Consider the following 16,811-nt stretch of genomic DNA (forward strand, 5'->3'; position numbering starts at 1 on the left):
GGGAGTCAGATTTCAGAAAGACTGGCTCAAAGACATCAGTGTAGTAAAAGTCAGGGATCAAATTGTTTTTCTTTAGGGAGTCCAGATTTATAGGAAGTATTCAAAGTCTTGCTGTTTTGAGATCTAGAACCTGTCAAGAAGACTCTGCTATTTTTGCTTTATCTCAAGTGTGAAATGTTTATTTATTTCTTTTTAATTGAGTATATATAAGTGCTTAATCATATTGGAAGTAGGGAAAATGTGTTTTTTCTTCACATACCCATACACACATATACCTACATGTATTCTTTCCCTGTCATTTTTTTTTTTCACAAATGGTGGCATACTCACACACTTCTGCAACTTGCTTTTTTCGCTTTATAGTGTATCTTGGAGATTTCTTCCACATTCTTTTTCTTTCTTTATTTGTACTTGTATAACAGAGCAGGACCCTATGGGACCTTCTGGGGACAGGCCTTTCCCCCAAATCCTCTGCTTTAGCTCCTCTCTGAAGTACCTAGATAATAATATTTGAGGCACATTTCCTGAGCTGTTTTACAGATGTGAAAACCCCCCACCAAATGGAAGATGACCATAAGCACATAGGCCCAGGCCTCCTGGAGCCTAAGTACTGAAAATGTTAACCCCTGTGACACCACCCTGTTCCCTCACCATCAGCCAATTAGAGAATTGTGCATGAGCTGATCACATACCTTGCGACCCCCCTGCCCCCCCCACACCGGGCTTTTAAAAATTTTTGCTGAAACTCTTCAGAAAGCTTGGGGTTTTTATGGCATGAGCCACCCGTATCCTTGCATGGCCCTGAAATAAACCTTTTTTTCTCTGCTCCAAACTCCAACGTTTTGGTTTGTTTGGCCTCGCTGTGCATTCGGCACACGAACTTGCGCTAACACTTGCTTTATGATATACTTTTTTTAAAGTATAGACATACTTTAACTTGCTTAACCAGTCTCCTGTTGGTGAACATTTCAGTTGTTGAAATTATTTTCTTCTTGTTCCTTCCCTTCCTCTTTCTTTCTTTCTTTCTTTCTTTCTCTTTCACTCTTACTTCACATTTTTCTACAACCTATGTTTGTCAAGAGCATAGAAAATGTTGTAAACACATTTGCAAATGTATTTTGAATGAGCTGATAATCATTAGTGGAAACATTCAATAAAGTAATTTTACAATGAGTGGTTGAATTACTTTCAGTATCTGATTCTAAATATTTTAAATAGGGATAAGGCTAGCAATATTTTAAAAACATTGTGCAGTGTCTTTTCTCATCATTGTGATTACTAAAAATTCATGCTCTTCTTACATTAATGTTTTCATTTAGATCAGATATTTTATTTTAGATATTTAGATTTTATATTGCATTTTAATTTAGATAACTAGTTCTCAACCCTGGTTGCTCATCACAGTCACCTGGAAAGCTTTTAAAATAGTAACCATGGCCAAGCTCTAACCCAGATCAATTACATAAGAATTTACTTTTAAAATAATACCAATGCCCAGTTTTTGATTTTTTTTTATCAGCTCCCAGATAATTCTAATATGCATCCACGGTTGAGAATCACTGATTAAGGTTATGTGAGTGAATATTTGGCAGTTAGTATTAGATTGATATAAGGATAATACAAGTATTTTATTTTATATACTGTATTAATAGTAAAGTACCCTAAAATTTAAGATGGTGGTAGTATTTTCAGTAGTAGTCATACTTATAGTAGGATTAGTAGTAGTAATAAAAGTATTGTGACCAAATCCATTAAAAGAATGCCCCACAGATGGAGCAGGAGACAACCATGGCATACTGAGAGAGTAAAAGTCTCTGTCTTATGATTTTATAGGACAGGGAATTTAGGAACCAAGCAGAGTGCATAAAGAAAAGGATTACTTGGGACTTGGAAAGTCGCTGCTACCTTGATCCTCCTGCAGTGATCAGGTAGGAAGAGGGAGGGAATATGTCTAACCAACAGAGATGTAGGTGGGAAGAAATGTTGCTTTTGTTTATTTATATTTGAGTTAAGGTGATCCTGAGGTTCTCTTCCACCACATCTGCTAATAGCAGGCTTCTAGTGATTGTAGCTTAACCATGGGGGATTCTTGTTTCGTTCAGAGCTGGTATGTGTGGTGGCTCTACAGTATTATTAGATATCCAGGCTCAATCTTCCTCTTTGCTCTACCTTCTTTAACATGTACGTTCCATCCACAAGGTTGTCTCATGGTTCAAGATGGCTATTGGAGCTCCAGCCAGCACTTTCACATTCCTGTCAGAATGTTGGAAGAGGGGAGTGCTTATGGATTAAAAAAGGACACATGCTGGCTGTATTAGCCCCTCTTATAGAACCTTCCTGGAATCTGACAACCCCTGTTTACATCTCATTGGCCATCTCTCGATGCAAAAGAGGCTTAGGAAATAATGGTTTTGTTGGACACATTGTCACCCAGACTAGATCAGGATTTATATACTAAAGCAGAACATGACACAGTTTTGTGTGGGTAACTATCGGTCTCTGTCACAGTGACCTGGAGATTAGGGAGAGGTGAGAAATAGAGGATTATCAATATATGTATAATCTGAATGAAAATCTCTGTTTTTTCAAATAATAGACTATTTTTTAGAACAGTTTTAGGATTACAGAAAAATTGATCAGATATTTCAGAGTTCCTATATACCCAATTTGACAGTAGTATATAATATTAATGTACCTTGTTGGATTTGATTTGCTGATATGTTATTAAGGACACATTTTTACTATTATTACTTTGAACAGTTATCTATTTGACTAATTAAAAATAAGAAAAAATTTTTAATTTATTTTACTTTAATCTGTTTCATTCTCTGATTTTCTTCCTTTCTTTATGTAGATCCACGTTTCTGGCCCACATCATTTCCTTTTCTCTGAAGACTTTTAGCATTTCTTTTTTTTTTAATAGGCATTTAAAAAAATTAAATTAAATTAAATTTTCATTTTTGGCTGTGTTGGGTCTTTGTTGTGTGTGCAGGCTTTCTCTAGTTGCGGCGAGCGGGGGCTACTCTTCATTGCAGTGCGTGGGCTTCTCATTGTCGTGGCTTCTCTTGCTGGGGAGCACAGGCTCTAGGCATGCGGGCTTCAGTAGTTGTGGTACGTGGCTCAATAGTTGTGGCGCACGGGCTTAGTTGCTCTGTGGCATGTGGGATCTTCCCAGACCAGGGCTCAAACCCGTGTCCCCTGCATCAGCAGGCGGACTTCCAACCACTGCGCCACCAGGGAAGCCCCCAACTTTTAGCATTTCTTGCATGGCAGGTCTACTGGCCACAAATTCCTTCCATTTTTGTTTGACTAAGAAAGTATTTTTCCTTCACCTTTGAAGGATAGTTCCACTAGATACAGAATTCTAGGTTGGTGGTTTGTTTCTACACCACTCTCTTCTTGCTTACATGATTTCTGAAAGGAAGCCCAATGTAATTCTTATCCTTATTCCTCCATAGGTGAGGTGTTTTTTTCTCTGACTTCTTCCAAGATTTTCTCTTTCTCTTTGGTTTTCTGCAGTTTGAATATGATATACCTAGGTGTAGATTTTTTTTTTTGTATTTATTGTGCTTGGTGTTCTCTGAGCTTCCTAGATCTGTGGTATCTGCCATTAATTTGGTAAGATTTGTAGCCATTATGACTTAAGATATTTCTTTTGCTTCTTTCTCCCTTTCTTCACCTTCTGGTATTCCTGTTATACCTTTTGTAATTGTCCCACAGTTCTTAGATATTCTGTTGTGATTTTTAAATTTTTTTCTCCTTTCCATTTCAGTTTGGGAAGTTTTTATTGGCTCAGTGGCTTCAAGATCACTGAGTCTTTCCTCAGCTATGTCTAGTCTGTTGATAAGCCCATCAGAAGAATTGTTCCTTTTTTTTAGTGTTTTTGATTTCTAACATTTCCTTTTGATTCTTTCTTAGAATTTCCATCTCTTTGCTTACATTACCCATCTTTTCTTGCATTTTGTCTGCTTAATCCATTAGCATTCTTAACATACTAATCATAGTTATTTAAAATTTTCTATCTGGTAATTTCAAAATCTGTGTCATATCTGAGTCTAGTTCATATGCTAGCCTTGTCTCTTCAGACTGTATTTTTTCTTGCCTTTTACCATTCCTTGTAGTTTTTTATTGAAAACTGGACATTATGTTTTGGGTAGTAAGAAATGTGGTAATTAGGTTTTTTACTGTGAGTTTTTATGTTAACCTGGCTAGGAGGTAGGCTGTGTTTAACACTTGCTGTAGCTGTAGATGCTAGAGGCTTCAGTGTCCTTTTGCTCCTTCCCTGTTGTCTTTGATTTTGCTAAGAGCTCTTTCCTAAACAGGGTTTGTGTTTTGCAGATTCTCAGTTATAATTCACTGTTATTATACTGGATCCTGTTGATGTGTGGCGGTAAGGTGTGGGGGAAGGGAAGTGTTCTATAATCCTGTGATTAAATCTCAGTATTTTAATGGGTTTGAGCCCGTAGGTTGTGACTTCATAAGTGTGTAATAGTCTTTTTTTCTTCCTCTCTTCGTGTGAGACAGGAAGGCTAAATAGGACTGGAGTTGTCTAATTGCCCTTTCCCTGGGTCAGATAAAACTCTGGTGAAGTAGTTTCCCTTACAGAGCAGGCCTTTGTTATGGAGAATACTCTGGACATATTTTAATATGGTTACCTTTCCTTTCTCCCTGCCTAAGGCTATTCTCTTGCTTTCACAATGAGAATCTGATGGAGCTCCTTGATTTAAAACCCAAGAACGTGTGGGGACACCCTAAGACTGGGCACCCAGGAGTTTTTAACTCTCTGGTTAGTTCACTCTCAGCCTCCAACAATCTTTCAAAATTATCATTAAAGTGTTTCTACCAGTTACTGGCTCTAATGGCTTCTGATGCCTGTAAGCTGATCTCAGCTGTGATTCTCTGTACTTGCCTGTTTCTCTAAACTTCCAGGTGGCAATTTGCCCTGTGAACTTAATTCTTAGATGGATCTAAGAAAAGTCATTGATTTTCAGTTTGACCAGCTTTTTTCTTACATATGCCTTTATTTTTTTAATTAATTTATTTGTTTGGCTGCATTGGGTCTTAGTTGAGGCACGCAGGCTCTTTGTTGCGGCGTGTGGGCTTCTCTCGAGTTGTGGTGCGCGGGCTCAGTAGTTGCTGCGCACAGTCTCTCTAGTTGTGGCGCTAGGGCTCCAGAGTGCGCAGGCTCAGTAGTTGTGGTGCACGGGCTTAGTTGCCCTGTGGCATGTGGGATCTTAGTTCCTCCACCAGGGATCGAACCCTCATCACCTGCATTAGAAGGTGAATTCTTAACCACTGGACCACCAGGGAAGTCCCTGACCAGCTCTTTTCTTGTTGTGAGGACAGGAGTGATAACTTCCAAGCTCTTTATGTATTTGAGCTGACAATGGAAGTCTTACTATGATTATTTTCACAGTAGAAATAAATGTACTTTATACTATTTGGATACTTGTCTGATTATTTCTTTAGAATAAATCACTAGAAGTGGAATTTGTGGGTCAAAGGCTATGAACATTTTAAAGACTTTTGATTCATGTTGTCAGACTGCTCTCAAAAATATACAATTTGCTTCTGCTAGCAGTATAGTATAATTATTTTTGGAATTTTATTGCTATGAGAAGGTTTTTTTGTTTTGTTTTGTTTTTGCCGTACGCGGGCCTCTCACCGTCATGGCCCCTGCCGTTGCGGAGCACAGGCTCCGGACGCGCAGGCTCAGCGGCCATGGCTCACGGGCCCAGCTGCTCCGTGGCATGTGGGATCTTCCCGGACCGAGGCACGAACCTGTGTCCCCTGCATCGGCAGGCGGACTCTCAACCACTGCGCCACCAGGGAAGCCCTATGAGAAGATTTTAAAAGCCCACACGCCTAATAAGAATTTTTACATATGTGCATTCCATTACTTTTTTTTTTTTTTTTTTACAAAAGAAATCTAATTTATTAACCTTTATAATTTAATTCATTTCGAACACACGTTTCGGGACGGTAGAAACGAGGTCTGAGTTTACGGCCGGTTGCCCGTGATCTGCACGGGATGCACCTGCCCACAGGGTGCCAGGCAGCGGAGAGGCCCGCCTGGCCAGGAGCATCACCGCGGGGCTGGCCCTGCTCCCACTCACCCGTGGTATGTCTGCCTGCTCTCAGCTCACAGAAGCTCTCTGCGCATTCCATTACTTTTTAAGTGAGGAATACTTCCTTTTGACCTAAATTATACTAACCCCATTTTTGCATGTAATGCTAATGGGCTGATTTTTGATCTGCAGTTTTCAGAAGCGAATTGCTGATTGCCGATTTTGGCCTGTAGAGATCACAAGGGTTCCTCTGGTTACTGTACCCAAAGGGAAATCTGCTAAATTTGAGAAGGTAAATTAGTTTACTTAAAAATATTTATATAAGAAATGCTGGGTCAGACCCAACCTGTTTTTCTGCTTCTAATTCTGATACCAAAGGAAAGTATGAATTGTGTGGCTACTCCCTAGGGTGACCAGCTCATCCTGATTTGCTTAATAGTTTCTCGGTTTTAGTGCTGAAAGTCTCATATCCCAGGAAACTCCCTTGTTCCTGGCAAATCAGGATGACTGGTAACCCTAGTTCCCTATTGTCCACTAACAATTATTTAGGCTTTATTCTCAGTTATCCTGTTTTCCTCTAGCTCTTTATTATAGTTTTAACATGGGTAAAACCATGAAAAATAGCTTTTTTTAATGCTTTTCTTTTCTTTTTTTAAAAAAATTTATTTATTTAATTTATTTATTTTTGGCTGCATTGGGTCTTCGTTGCTGTGTGCGGGCTTTCTCTAGTTGCGGAAAGTGGGGGCTACTGTTTGTTGCAGTGTGCAGACTTCTCATTGCGGTGGCTTCTTTTGTTGCAGAGCATGGGCTCAGTAGCTGTGGCTCGCGGGCTCTAGAGCTCAGGCTTAGTAGTTGTGGCGCACAGGCTTAGTTGCTCCACGGCATGTGGGATCTTCCCAGACCAGGGCTCGAACCTGTGTCCCCTGCATTGGCAGGCAGATTCTTAACCACTGCACCACCAGGGAAGCCCCCAAATAGCCTTTTAATACATCAAAAGTAGTTAAATATTGGCAATATGGTTCAACCTACTACATCTTTCTAAATTTATTTTAGATTTACCTACTTAAATTGTTTTAGCCCACTAATTAGAGTAATAGGATTCATAGGTGTACTACTATTCTGAAAAGATACAGCTTTGATGAGCCTAGAAAAGTTCTCTACTGTATTTTGTTTGTTTGTTTATGATCAAAATAAATGCATTTGTCCAAATGACTGTGTTTCCAGTTCATCCCACTTACTATGCCAACAGTTGCTTCCTATCATGCTGAAAAAGAAAACCATGGCAAATAGCCTAAGAAATGTCCCCTGCAAAAAGTCTTTTTTAAAACTTGAAATATAGTTGTTGTACAATATTACTAGTTTCAGGTGTACTACATAATGATCAGACACTTGCAAACATTATGAAGTGTTCACCGTGATAAGTCTAGTAACCATCTGTCCCCAAAGTTATTACAATATTATTGACCATGTTCTTTATGCTGTATATTGTATCTCTGTAACTTATTTGTTATATAACTGGTGGTTTGTACCTCTTAAGCTGCTTCACCTGTTTCTCCCACCCCTTCCAGCAACCACCCGTTTTTCTCTGTATCTCTGAGTCTGTTTTTGTTTTGTTTTATTCTTTTTTTTTTTGATTCCATGTATAAGTGAGATGACATGGTATTTATCTTTCTCTGTCTGACTTATTTCACTTAACATAATACTGTCTAGATCTATCCATGTTGTCACAAATGGCAAGATTTCAATTTTTATGGCTAAGTAATATTCCATTGTGTGTGTATGTATATATATATATATACACACACACACCACATCTTCATTTATCTTTTGATGGACAACTAGGTTGCTTCCATATCTATTTTAAGTAATGCTGCAGTGAACATTGGAGTGCATATATCTTTTCAAGTTCATGTTTTTGTTTTCTTTGGGTAAATGCCCCAAGGTGAAATTGCTAGATTATATGGCAGGTCTAGTTATAATTTTCTGTGGAACCTCTGTAGTGTTTTCCATAGGATCTTACCAATTTACAATCCTACCAACAGTACATGAGGCTTCCTTTTTCTCCACATCCTCGCCAGTGCTTATCTGTTGTCTTTTGATGGTAGCTATTCTGACAGGTGTGAGGCGGTATTTCATTGTGGTTTTGATTTGCATTTCCCTGATTGTTAGTGATGTTGGGCATCTTTTCATGTGTCTGTTGGTTATCTGTATGCCTTCTTTGGAAAAATGTCTATTAAGGTCTTCTGCCCGTTTTTAAATCAAGTTGTTTGTTTTTTTTGATGTTGTATGAGTTCTTTGGATATTAACCCCTTTTTAGAAATATAGTTTGCAAATATTTTTTCCCATTCAGTATGTGGCCTTTTCATTTTGTTCGTAGTTTCTTTCACTGTGCAAAAACATTTATTATTTTTTAAAATATTTATTTATTTATTTAGGCTGCACCGGGTCTTAGTTGCAGCACATGGGATCTTCATTGCGGCATGTTTTAGTTTCTTTATGCAGGATTTTTAGTTGTGGCACATGGGCTTAGTTGCTCCGTGGCATGTGGGATCTTCCCGGACCAGGGATTGAACCCGTGTCCCCTGAATTGGCAGGTGGATTCTTAACCATTGCGCCACCAGGGAAATCCCAATGATGCATTTTAAAATGGGAATGTTTTCTTAATTTCTCTTTCTGCTAATTTGTTGTTAGTATATATAAATGCAACTTATTTCTGTATGTTAATTTTGTATCCTGCAAATTTATTGAATTCATTTATTCTAGTAGTTTTTGGATGGTGTCTTTAGGATTTTCTATATACAATATCATGTTGTCTGCAGTGACAGTTTTACTTCCTCCTTTCCAGTTTTCCTTTTATTTCTTTTTGTTGTCTGATTGCTGTGGCTAGGACTTCTAATACTATGTTGAATAAAAGTGGTAAGAGTGGGCATCCTTGGGACTTCCCTGGTGATGCAGTGGTTAAGAATCCTTCTGCCAATGCAGGGGACACGAGTTTGAGCCCTGGTCTGGGAAAATCCCACATGCCACAGAGCAACTAAGCCCGTGCGCCACAACTCCTGAACCTGTGCTCTAGAGCCTGCTAACCACAACTACTGAGCCTGCGTGCCACAACTACTGAAGCCCAAATGCCTAGAGCCCGTGCTCTGCAATAAGAGAAGCCACTGCAATGAGAAGCTGGCGCACCACAACAAAGAGTAGCCCCTACTCGCTGCAACTAGAGAAAAGCCCGTGCAGAGCAACGAAGACTCAATGCAGCCAAAAATAAATAAATAAATCAACAAATAAATTAAAATAAATGTTAAAAAAAAAAGAGTGGGCATCCTTGTCTTGTTCCCAATCTCAGAGGAAATGCTTTCAGCTTTTCACCTTTGAGTATGATGTTGGCTTTAGATTTGTCATATATGGCCTATATTATGTTGAGGTATGTTCTCTCTATACCCAGTTTGTTGAGAGTTTTTATCATAAATGGATGGTGAATTTTGTCAAATGCTTTTTATGCATCTATTGAGGTGATCATATAATTGTTATTCTTCAGTTTTGTTAATGTGGTATATCACATTGATTCATTTGTGGATATTAACCCATCCTTGCATCCCTGACATAAATCCCACTTGATCATGGTGTACGATTCTTTTAATGTATTGTTGAATTCAGTTTGCTAATATTTTGTTGAGGATTTTGGCATTTATGCTCATTAGGGATATTGGCCTGTAATTCTCTTTTCTTGTGATATCTTTGTCTGGTTTTGGTATCTTTGTAATATATAATATGTATTGGCTAACATTCCTTAGATTTCTAAAGCAATATAATGTTATCACATGAAGATAGGGCTTTTAATCTAATTTCTAATTATTGTTATAATCAGCTAAATCAAAGAGATTACTTTTTTTTTAAAGATTTTTTTGATGTGGACCATTTTTAACATCTTTATTGAATTTGTTACAATATTGCTTCTTTTTTTATGTTTTGGTTTTTTGGCCACTAGGCATGTGGGATCATAGCTCCCCAACCAGGGATCGAACCCTCACCCCCTGCATTGGAAGGTGAAGTCTTAACCACTGGACCACCAGGGAAGTCCCTCAAAGAGATTACTTTTAACCTTGTAGAAATTAAATGTTTTCTTTCACTAAACTAATTTTTTTCTTTCACTAAACTTTCTTTCACTGATTTTTTTCCTTATAAAAGTTTTCTATGGCAAACCATACAACCATTAAAAATTATGTTAAAATATATTTACTGACATGTTCTTCATCTTTGTAATGAGAACTTAGATGAGATTAGGGTTGGCAAATACATGACAGCAGACTGTCAGTCATCCTCCTTCATCCATGGCAGATATTACTGATCAATCAAAGCAATTCTTTTCTTTTGAACCCAAATAAGGACACAGAATCTTTCTCAACACAGTATTCTAAAACACCTCCACTAATTGGTTAGAACTTAAGCATAAATTAAGTCCTATTTGTCGTCAATGATGCAGATGATTTGTAAGGCCCCTCTCATTCATATGAATCTGTAAACTAAAGCTAAGGCCACAATCTGTTTTCTTTTAAGCTTTTGTTGTTATTACTGATTTTTGCAAAGCTTCACTTTTTTCTAAGAAGCAACATGGTGAAATTGACATTTTGGTTGAATATATATTATTAATTAGTTTGCATATGTGTTGATCCAACTATTATCTTTACTGTTCATAGTGTTAGTGTACGTTATCTCAGAGATCATGGTGTTTTTAAACCCAATTATAAATAAATAGATAAATGAGCAGAGACCCAAAATGTCTACGTAACTGACCCAAATCAAGTAGCTCAGCTAGTCCTAAAGTCAGGTCTTTGAACTGCTAAGTCAGAGTTCCATACTTTAGCTACATTACTCTGTAGCACTAACAGCTCTCTGTTTTTATTCCTTTAGACTGATGATGAAGGTCGACTTTCATTTCATGGTGTGGCTTATGTTAATATGGTGCCATTGCTGTATCCAGGTGTGAAGAGGATTCGGGGAGCTTTTCATGTTTACCCTTACTTAGGTAGCACAGTCTATGAAAAGGTAAGAAAAATTTGAAGAGAAGGTATCATCCTAATTTATTCTTATGTATGTGTTTACCTACATCTTTAGCACACATAGCTTTGCAATTGATATTTGGAACCAGCTGGTATACTGGGATGTTAAATATGGAACCTTGAAGTCTTCTGCCCTTGAACCTTAAAAACTTTAGGATAATGAAATCCAAAAACTGGAAACAACCCAAATCTCCATCAATAAGTGAACAGAAAAACAAATTATATGGTATAGCCATACAATGGACTACTACTCAGCAATAAAAAGGAATGAGCTATTAACACGTGCAACATGGATGGATCTCAAATGCATTATGATAAATGAAAGAAACCAGACGAAAGAGAGTACATGCTGTATACTGCCAATGAAATACAATTATCAGAAAGTAGTGGCAGAAAGCAGATCAGTGGTTGCTTGGGGACAGGGATAGAGGGAAGAATGGACTACAAAAGAAATATGAGGTAAGTTTTAAGGATGATGGAAATACTGGTTATTCTAATTGCAGTAATGGCTTCACATGTGTATACACATGTCAAAATTGATCAAATTGTATACTTTAAATATGTAATTTATTATACAGGCATACCTCATTTTATTGCCCTTTGCTTTATTACTCTTCACAGATATTGCATTTTTTTTTTACAAATTGAAGGTTTGCAGCAACCCTGAGATGATGAGCGAGTCTATGGGTGATATTTTTCCAACAGCATCTGCTCACTTTGTGTCTCTGTGTCGCATGTTATTAATTCTCACACTATTTCAAACATTATCATTATTGTTATATTTGTTATTGTGATCTGGGATCTGTGTTGTCACTAGTGTAATCATTTTGGCCTTTTTTAACAATAAAGTATTTTTAAATTAAGATCTTTACTTTTTTTTTTTAATTTTTGGCTGCATTGAGTCTTCACTGCTGTGTGCCGGCTTTCTCTAGTTGTGGCGAGCGGGGACTACTGTTCGTTGCGGCGGTGACTTCTCTTGTTGTGGAGCACAGGCTCTAGGCGCGTGGGCTTCAGTAGTTGTGGCACGTGGGCTCAATAGTTGTGGCTTGCAGGCTCTAGAGCACAGTCTCAGTAGTTGTGGTACATGGGCTTAGTTGTTCATGGCATGTGGGATCTTCCCGGGCAAGGGCTCAAACCCATGTCCCCTGCATTGGCAGGTGGATTCTTAACCACCGTGCCACCAGGGAAGTCCCTGTACATTGTTTTTTAAGACACTGCTATTGTACACTTAATAGATTACAGTATAGTGTAAGCATAACTTTTATGTGTACTGGGAAACCAAGATAACCATTATTTGCTTTATTGCAGTTATTTGCTTTATTGAGGTGGTCTGGAACCAAACTTGTAATAACTCCAGAGTAAGCCTGTATTTCAACTTTACCTCAATAAAGTTGGAAAGAAAATCTTCCAAATAATGAAGTATTGTGTGTTAAGTATGCAAAAACTTAAATATATGTACTGATTAATGAGCTATAATATAGTTCTTGCAATTTTCAGGTGTTAAAATACACATTATTTATTTATTTATTTAAGCAAAAAATCAACTTTATCATGTTTCTTCTTAGGAGAAAGTGAGGCTTTGTAAAACACAACAGTAATAACAACAAAAACGTATTACTATTTTATCATTATTAGGACAAGTATTTCTCAATAACAGAGTCATGAAAGATCCATCAGCTGTTTGAAAACCAACTGAGTCATAAACTCTATATAAGTATCCTTTGAATCAGAAATCAAACTTATAGGGATTTGTCTGAAATAAATCATTTAATAGGATCAAAACCCTCCTATTCATGAAAACTTTTGGGGATCAATAATAGCAAGACTAAAATTAAGATTAAATGTCTAATAATAGAGAAAGGATTAATAAATTATTGTAAATAAAAATGGTGGAATATGCATCCATTAAAAAGATAATCATTAATGTTTTGTAGATAGTTAAATGAAAAAAGAAAGCAAAAATTTTACATATAGCATAGATCATGATAAATTCCAAGTGAGTTTATTAAAATAAGTTAAATGTGAAGTCTATAAAAATAGAAGTGTCTATTAATTAAAGATATGAATTAAGGGAAGACTTCCTGTGCTTGAAAACAAATGAAAGATATAAAAGATTTAGATTGCCAAAAAATAAAAATCTTCTATACATAGAAGAAACCATCATTAACAAAATTATAATGTAACTAAAAAATTGGGAAAAATATTTGAATACATATCAGAAGATGGCTACTATTTCTAAAATATAAAGCACTTTATTGTATCAATCATATCAAGATATTTTTGGTGAATCTGAGGGAAACAATATATTAACTGAAAGGTTATAGGCTTTGATGTCAGGCCAGTTTCTAGACTGAATTCTGGAACTGCCAGACAGGCTGCCATTTACTGACTTTGGGCAAGTGACTAAATTTCTCTTAACTTTATTCATCAGTAAAATGGAGACACTGCTTGTTTCCTAGAATTGTTTTACATATTAAATGAGATAAAATATGTAAAGAACTAGGGATATAGTTGACACACAAACATTTTTGCCTGTTACTTTTATTATACCCATATGAAGGAGAATATTGTGCATATATTAAAAATTATTCTCATGAAAACTTTAAAAACAGATGATGCATGTGATAGTCTGTTAAATGAAAAAGGATATAAAACTACATCCACTATGATCACAACTTTTTAAAAATATATAATCATAATTTTTTAAATATATGAAAAATACTGGGGAGGAAACATTTCTGGGTATGTCTGAGTGAGGAGGTTGTCAAATTTTCTCCCCCTAAAAGCAACTGTAAAGCTGGACAAATTGACAAAATGCCATTTCAGTGCTCTGGAAATTGACCAAAGGAATCAACAAACTGAGAAGTATTCATGCATGAAAAACAATGGAGTTTGAGGCATTCTTGCCTAGATCTGCTCCTAAACCACCTCCCCCTACCTCTTCTCTAATTTAGCTTAATCAGTGAGGTGGTTCTTCTAGGGCAGGATGGGCTGTGAGGGCCAGCAACTTTGCTGCCACAGAGAGGGCTCACAAAATTTGGAGCACTGGGTGAAGGACCCATGGCTGACAATGTCGTTGGTTGAAATGGAGATCTTGGTGGAGAGCAACCAACATATTGTAATGAGAGTCCTAGGAGAAAAGAGAAAGAGGCAGAAGTTATGTATATAAAAATAATGTCTGAAAATGTCCCCTGTTTGATAAAAACATTAATCTACATGCCTAAGAAGTTCAGAGAATTCCAGGTAGGAAAAGCATATGGAGGTCTATAGTATACACATTATAGTGAACTATTGAAAGAAAAAGAAAATTGTGAATTCAACAGGAGAAAAATGATTCATCACTTACAGGGGAGCACCAACATGGTTAACAGTTGATTTTTCATCCAAAACAATGGAATCCTGAAGGCAATGGAAACACAGATTCAAAGTGTTGAATGAAAACGCTATCAACCAAAAATGAAGGTGAAATAAACACATCCATGGATAAACAAGTATTGAAAGAATCTGTTGCTAATAAACCTGTCTTGCCAGGATTACTAAAGTATGTCCTTCAGCTTGAAAGAATATAAACCAAATGATAAATTGAATCCACCAGAAGAAATGAACACTAGAAATGGTTAAATGTAAGTAAGTATAAAAGATTTTAGAAATATATGTTTTTCTCATATTTGCTCTTAATTTCTTTGAAAGATGTGATTATATAAAGCATTAGTTTTATTATTGGGTTTGTAACATACATAGATGTAATTTATATGATAATAGTAGCATAAAGGAAAGAGGATAGAATGGAGCTATAGCACAGTAAAGTTTATATATTTTATCAGAATTAAATTAGTCTCAGTGTGAAATAGATTGTGATTAGTTCAGATGCATATTGTAATCTCTAAAGCAACCACTAAGAAAAGCGTGTGTGTGTGTATGTGTGTGTTTGTGTTTGTGTACATATACCATATGCATATACTCAAGTATATATATATTTAACATTAAAACAAGGCACTTAAAGAAGGAAGAGAGGAACAAAAAAGACAAGATAAATAGAAAAGAAATAGCAAAATGTCAAATAATAAATGTAAATATTTCAACAATAACATTATATGTGAGTAGTCTAAGCACCCCAATGAAAGAGATTATGAGACTGCATTTTAAAAATATCAAGATTTGAGAAAGATAAATATTGTATCACTTATGTAGAATCTAAAAAATAATACAAATGAATCTATATACAAAACAGAAACAGACTCACAGACATAGAAAATAACTTACGGTTACCAAAGGGGAAAGAAAGTGGGGGGAGGGATAAATTAGGAGTATGGGATTAACTGACATGAACTACTATACATAAAATAGATGAGCAACAAGGATTTACTTCAGAACACAGGGAATTGTTTTCAATATCTTGTAATAACCTCTAATAGAAAATAATCTGAAAAACATATGTAACTGAGTCACTTTTCTGTACACCTGAAACTGATACAATATGGTAATTGAACTAATGCTTCAATTTAAAAAAATCAAGATTCAATGATATGCTGTCTATAACAAATACATTTTGCTTCAGACACACATAAGTTGAAGTAAAAGGATGGAAAAGATACACTATGCAAATAGAAAGCATGATGGAGCTGAGTAGCTATATTTATATCAGACAAAATAGACTTCAAGATGAGTAATATTACTAAAGACATAGAGTGGCATGTCATAATAATTAAAGGGTCAATTAATCAGAAAGATAGGATTTATAAATTATTATATATAATGTGTAAATTATAAGTGAATACACACAACAGAATCTCATAATACATGAAGCCAAACCCAACAGAATTGAAAGGGGTAATAGACAATTTGACAGTAACATTTAGAAATTTCAATATTCCACTCTCAATACTTGGCAGAACAACTATATAGACAATCTCTGTTAAACATAAACTTACCATACAACCCAGAAAATCATTCCTAGGAACCTACCCAAGAGAACTGAAAACCTGCATTTACATGAAGACATGTACATGAATGTTCATAGCAGCATTATTCATAATAGCTAAAAACTCACAACAGTCCAAATGCCCACAACTGGTGAATCAATAAACAAATTGTGGCATATCTATATTAGGGAATACTATTTAGCAGTAAAAAAGGAATGAACTACAATTAATGTAATATGCCAAAATCATTGAATTTTTTTTTTCCTGGAGCAAAACTGGAATAATTTACTTCCTTGTCTCTGTTGGACTTGCTGCTGAAACAGAACCTGCTTTCACCCTTGTTGGTGGCCTGTTCCATTCTGATACTTGGTTAGATATTGCCCAGTGAATTCCATTTTAATCTTCATGGGCTAGCAGTCTATAGTACCCCTAGCCTAAACAGAGAATATCCAAAATTATAAATATTTCATTGTGTTTCAACCAAGCAGAAAAACATCCTCAGGAAGGTGCTGCCTAGGCCTGTAAATCAGATTTTTTTTTCCCAAGTCACTGAATTTTGACTACACTTTAAACGGGTGAATTGTATGGAATGTTAATTTTATCTCAGTAAAGCTGTTTTAAAAAAAGAGTGAACTGGGCTTCCCTGGTGTCACAGTAGTTGAGAGTCCGCCTGCGGATGCAAGGGACATGGGTTCGTGCCCCGGTCCGGGAAGATCCCACATGCCACAGAGCAGCTGGGCCCGTGAGCCATGGCCGCTGAGCCT

At 36.5% G+C, this 16,811-nt stretch overlaps 1 protein-coding gene across 5 annotated transcripts in view; it reads left to right on the plus strand.

Moving 5' to 3' along the window:
* Positions 1 to 16,811, plus strand: part of CFAP70 (cilia and flagella associated protein 70) — an 88,594-nt gene that overhangs the window by 24,572 nt on the left and 47,211 nt on the right. For all 5 annotated transcript variants that reach the window (XM_079899289.1, XM_079899291.1, XM_079899290.1 and 2 more), the window contains 3 exons: positions 1,834 to 1,928; positions 6,261 to 6,360; positions 10,977 to 11,111. In XM_079899289.1, the coding sequence (XP_079755415.1) occupies positions 1,834 to 1,928; positions 6,261 to 6,360; positions 10,977 to 11,111 (330 nt within the window). The remainder of the gene's footprint in view (positions 1 to 1,833; positions 1,929 to 6,260; positions 6,361 to 10,976; positions 11,112 to 16,811) is intronic.

The sequence above is a fragment of the Stenella coeruleoalba genome (genome assembly GCF_951394435.1).
Source record: "Stenella coeruleoalba genome assembly, chromosome: 16".
NCBI lineage: Eukaryota > Metazoa > Chordata > Mammalia > Artiodactyla > Delphinidae > Stenella > Stenella coeruleoalba.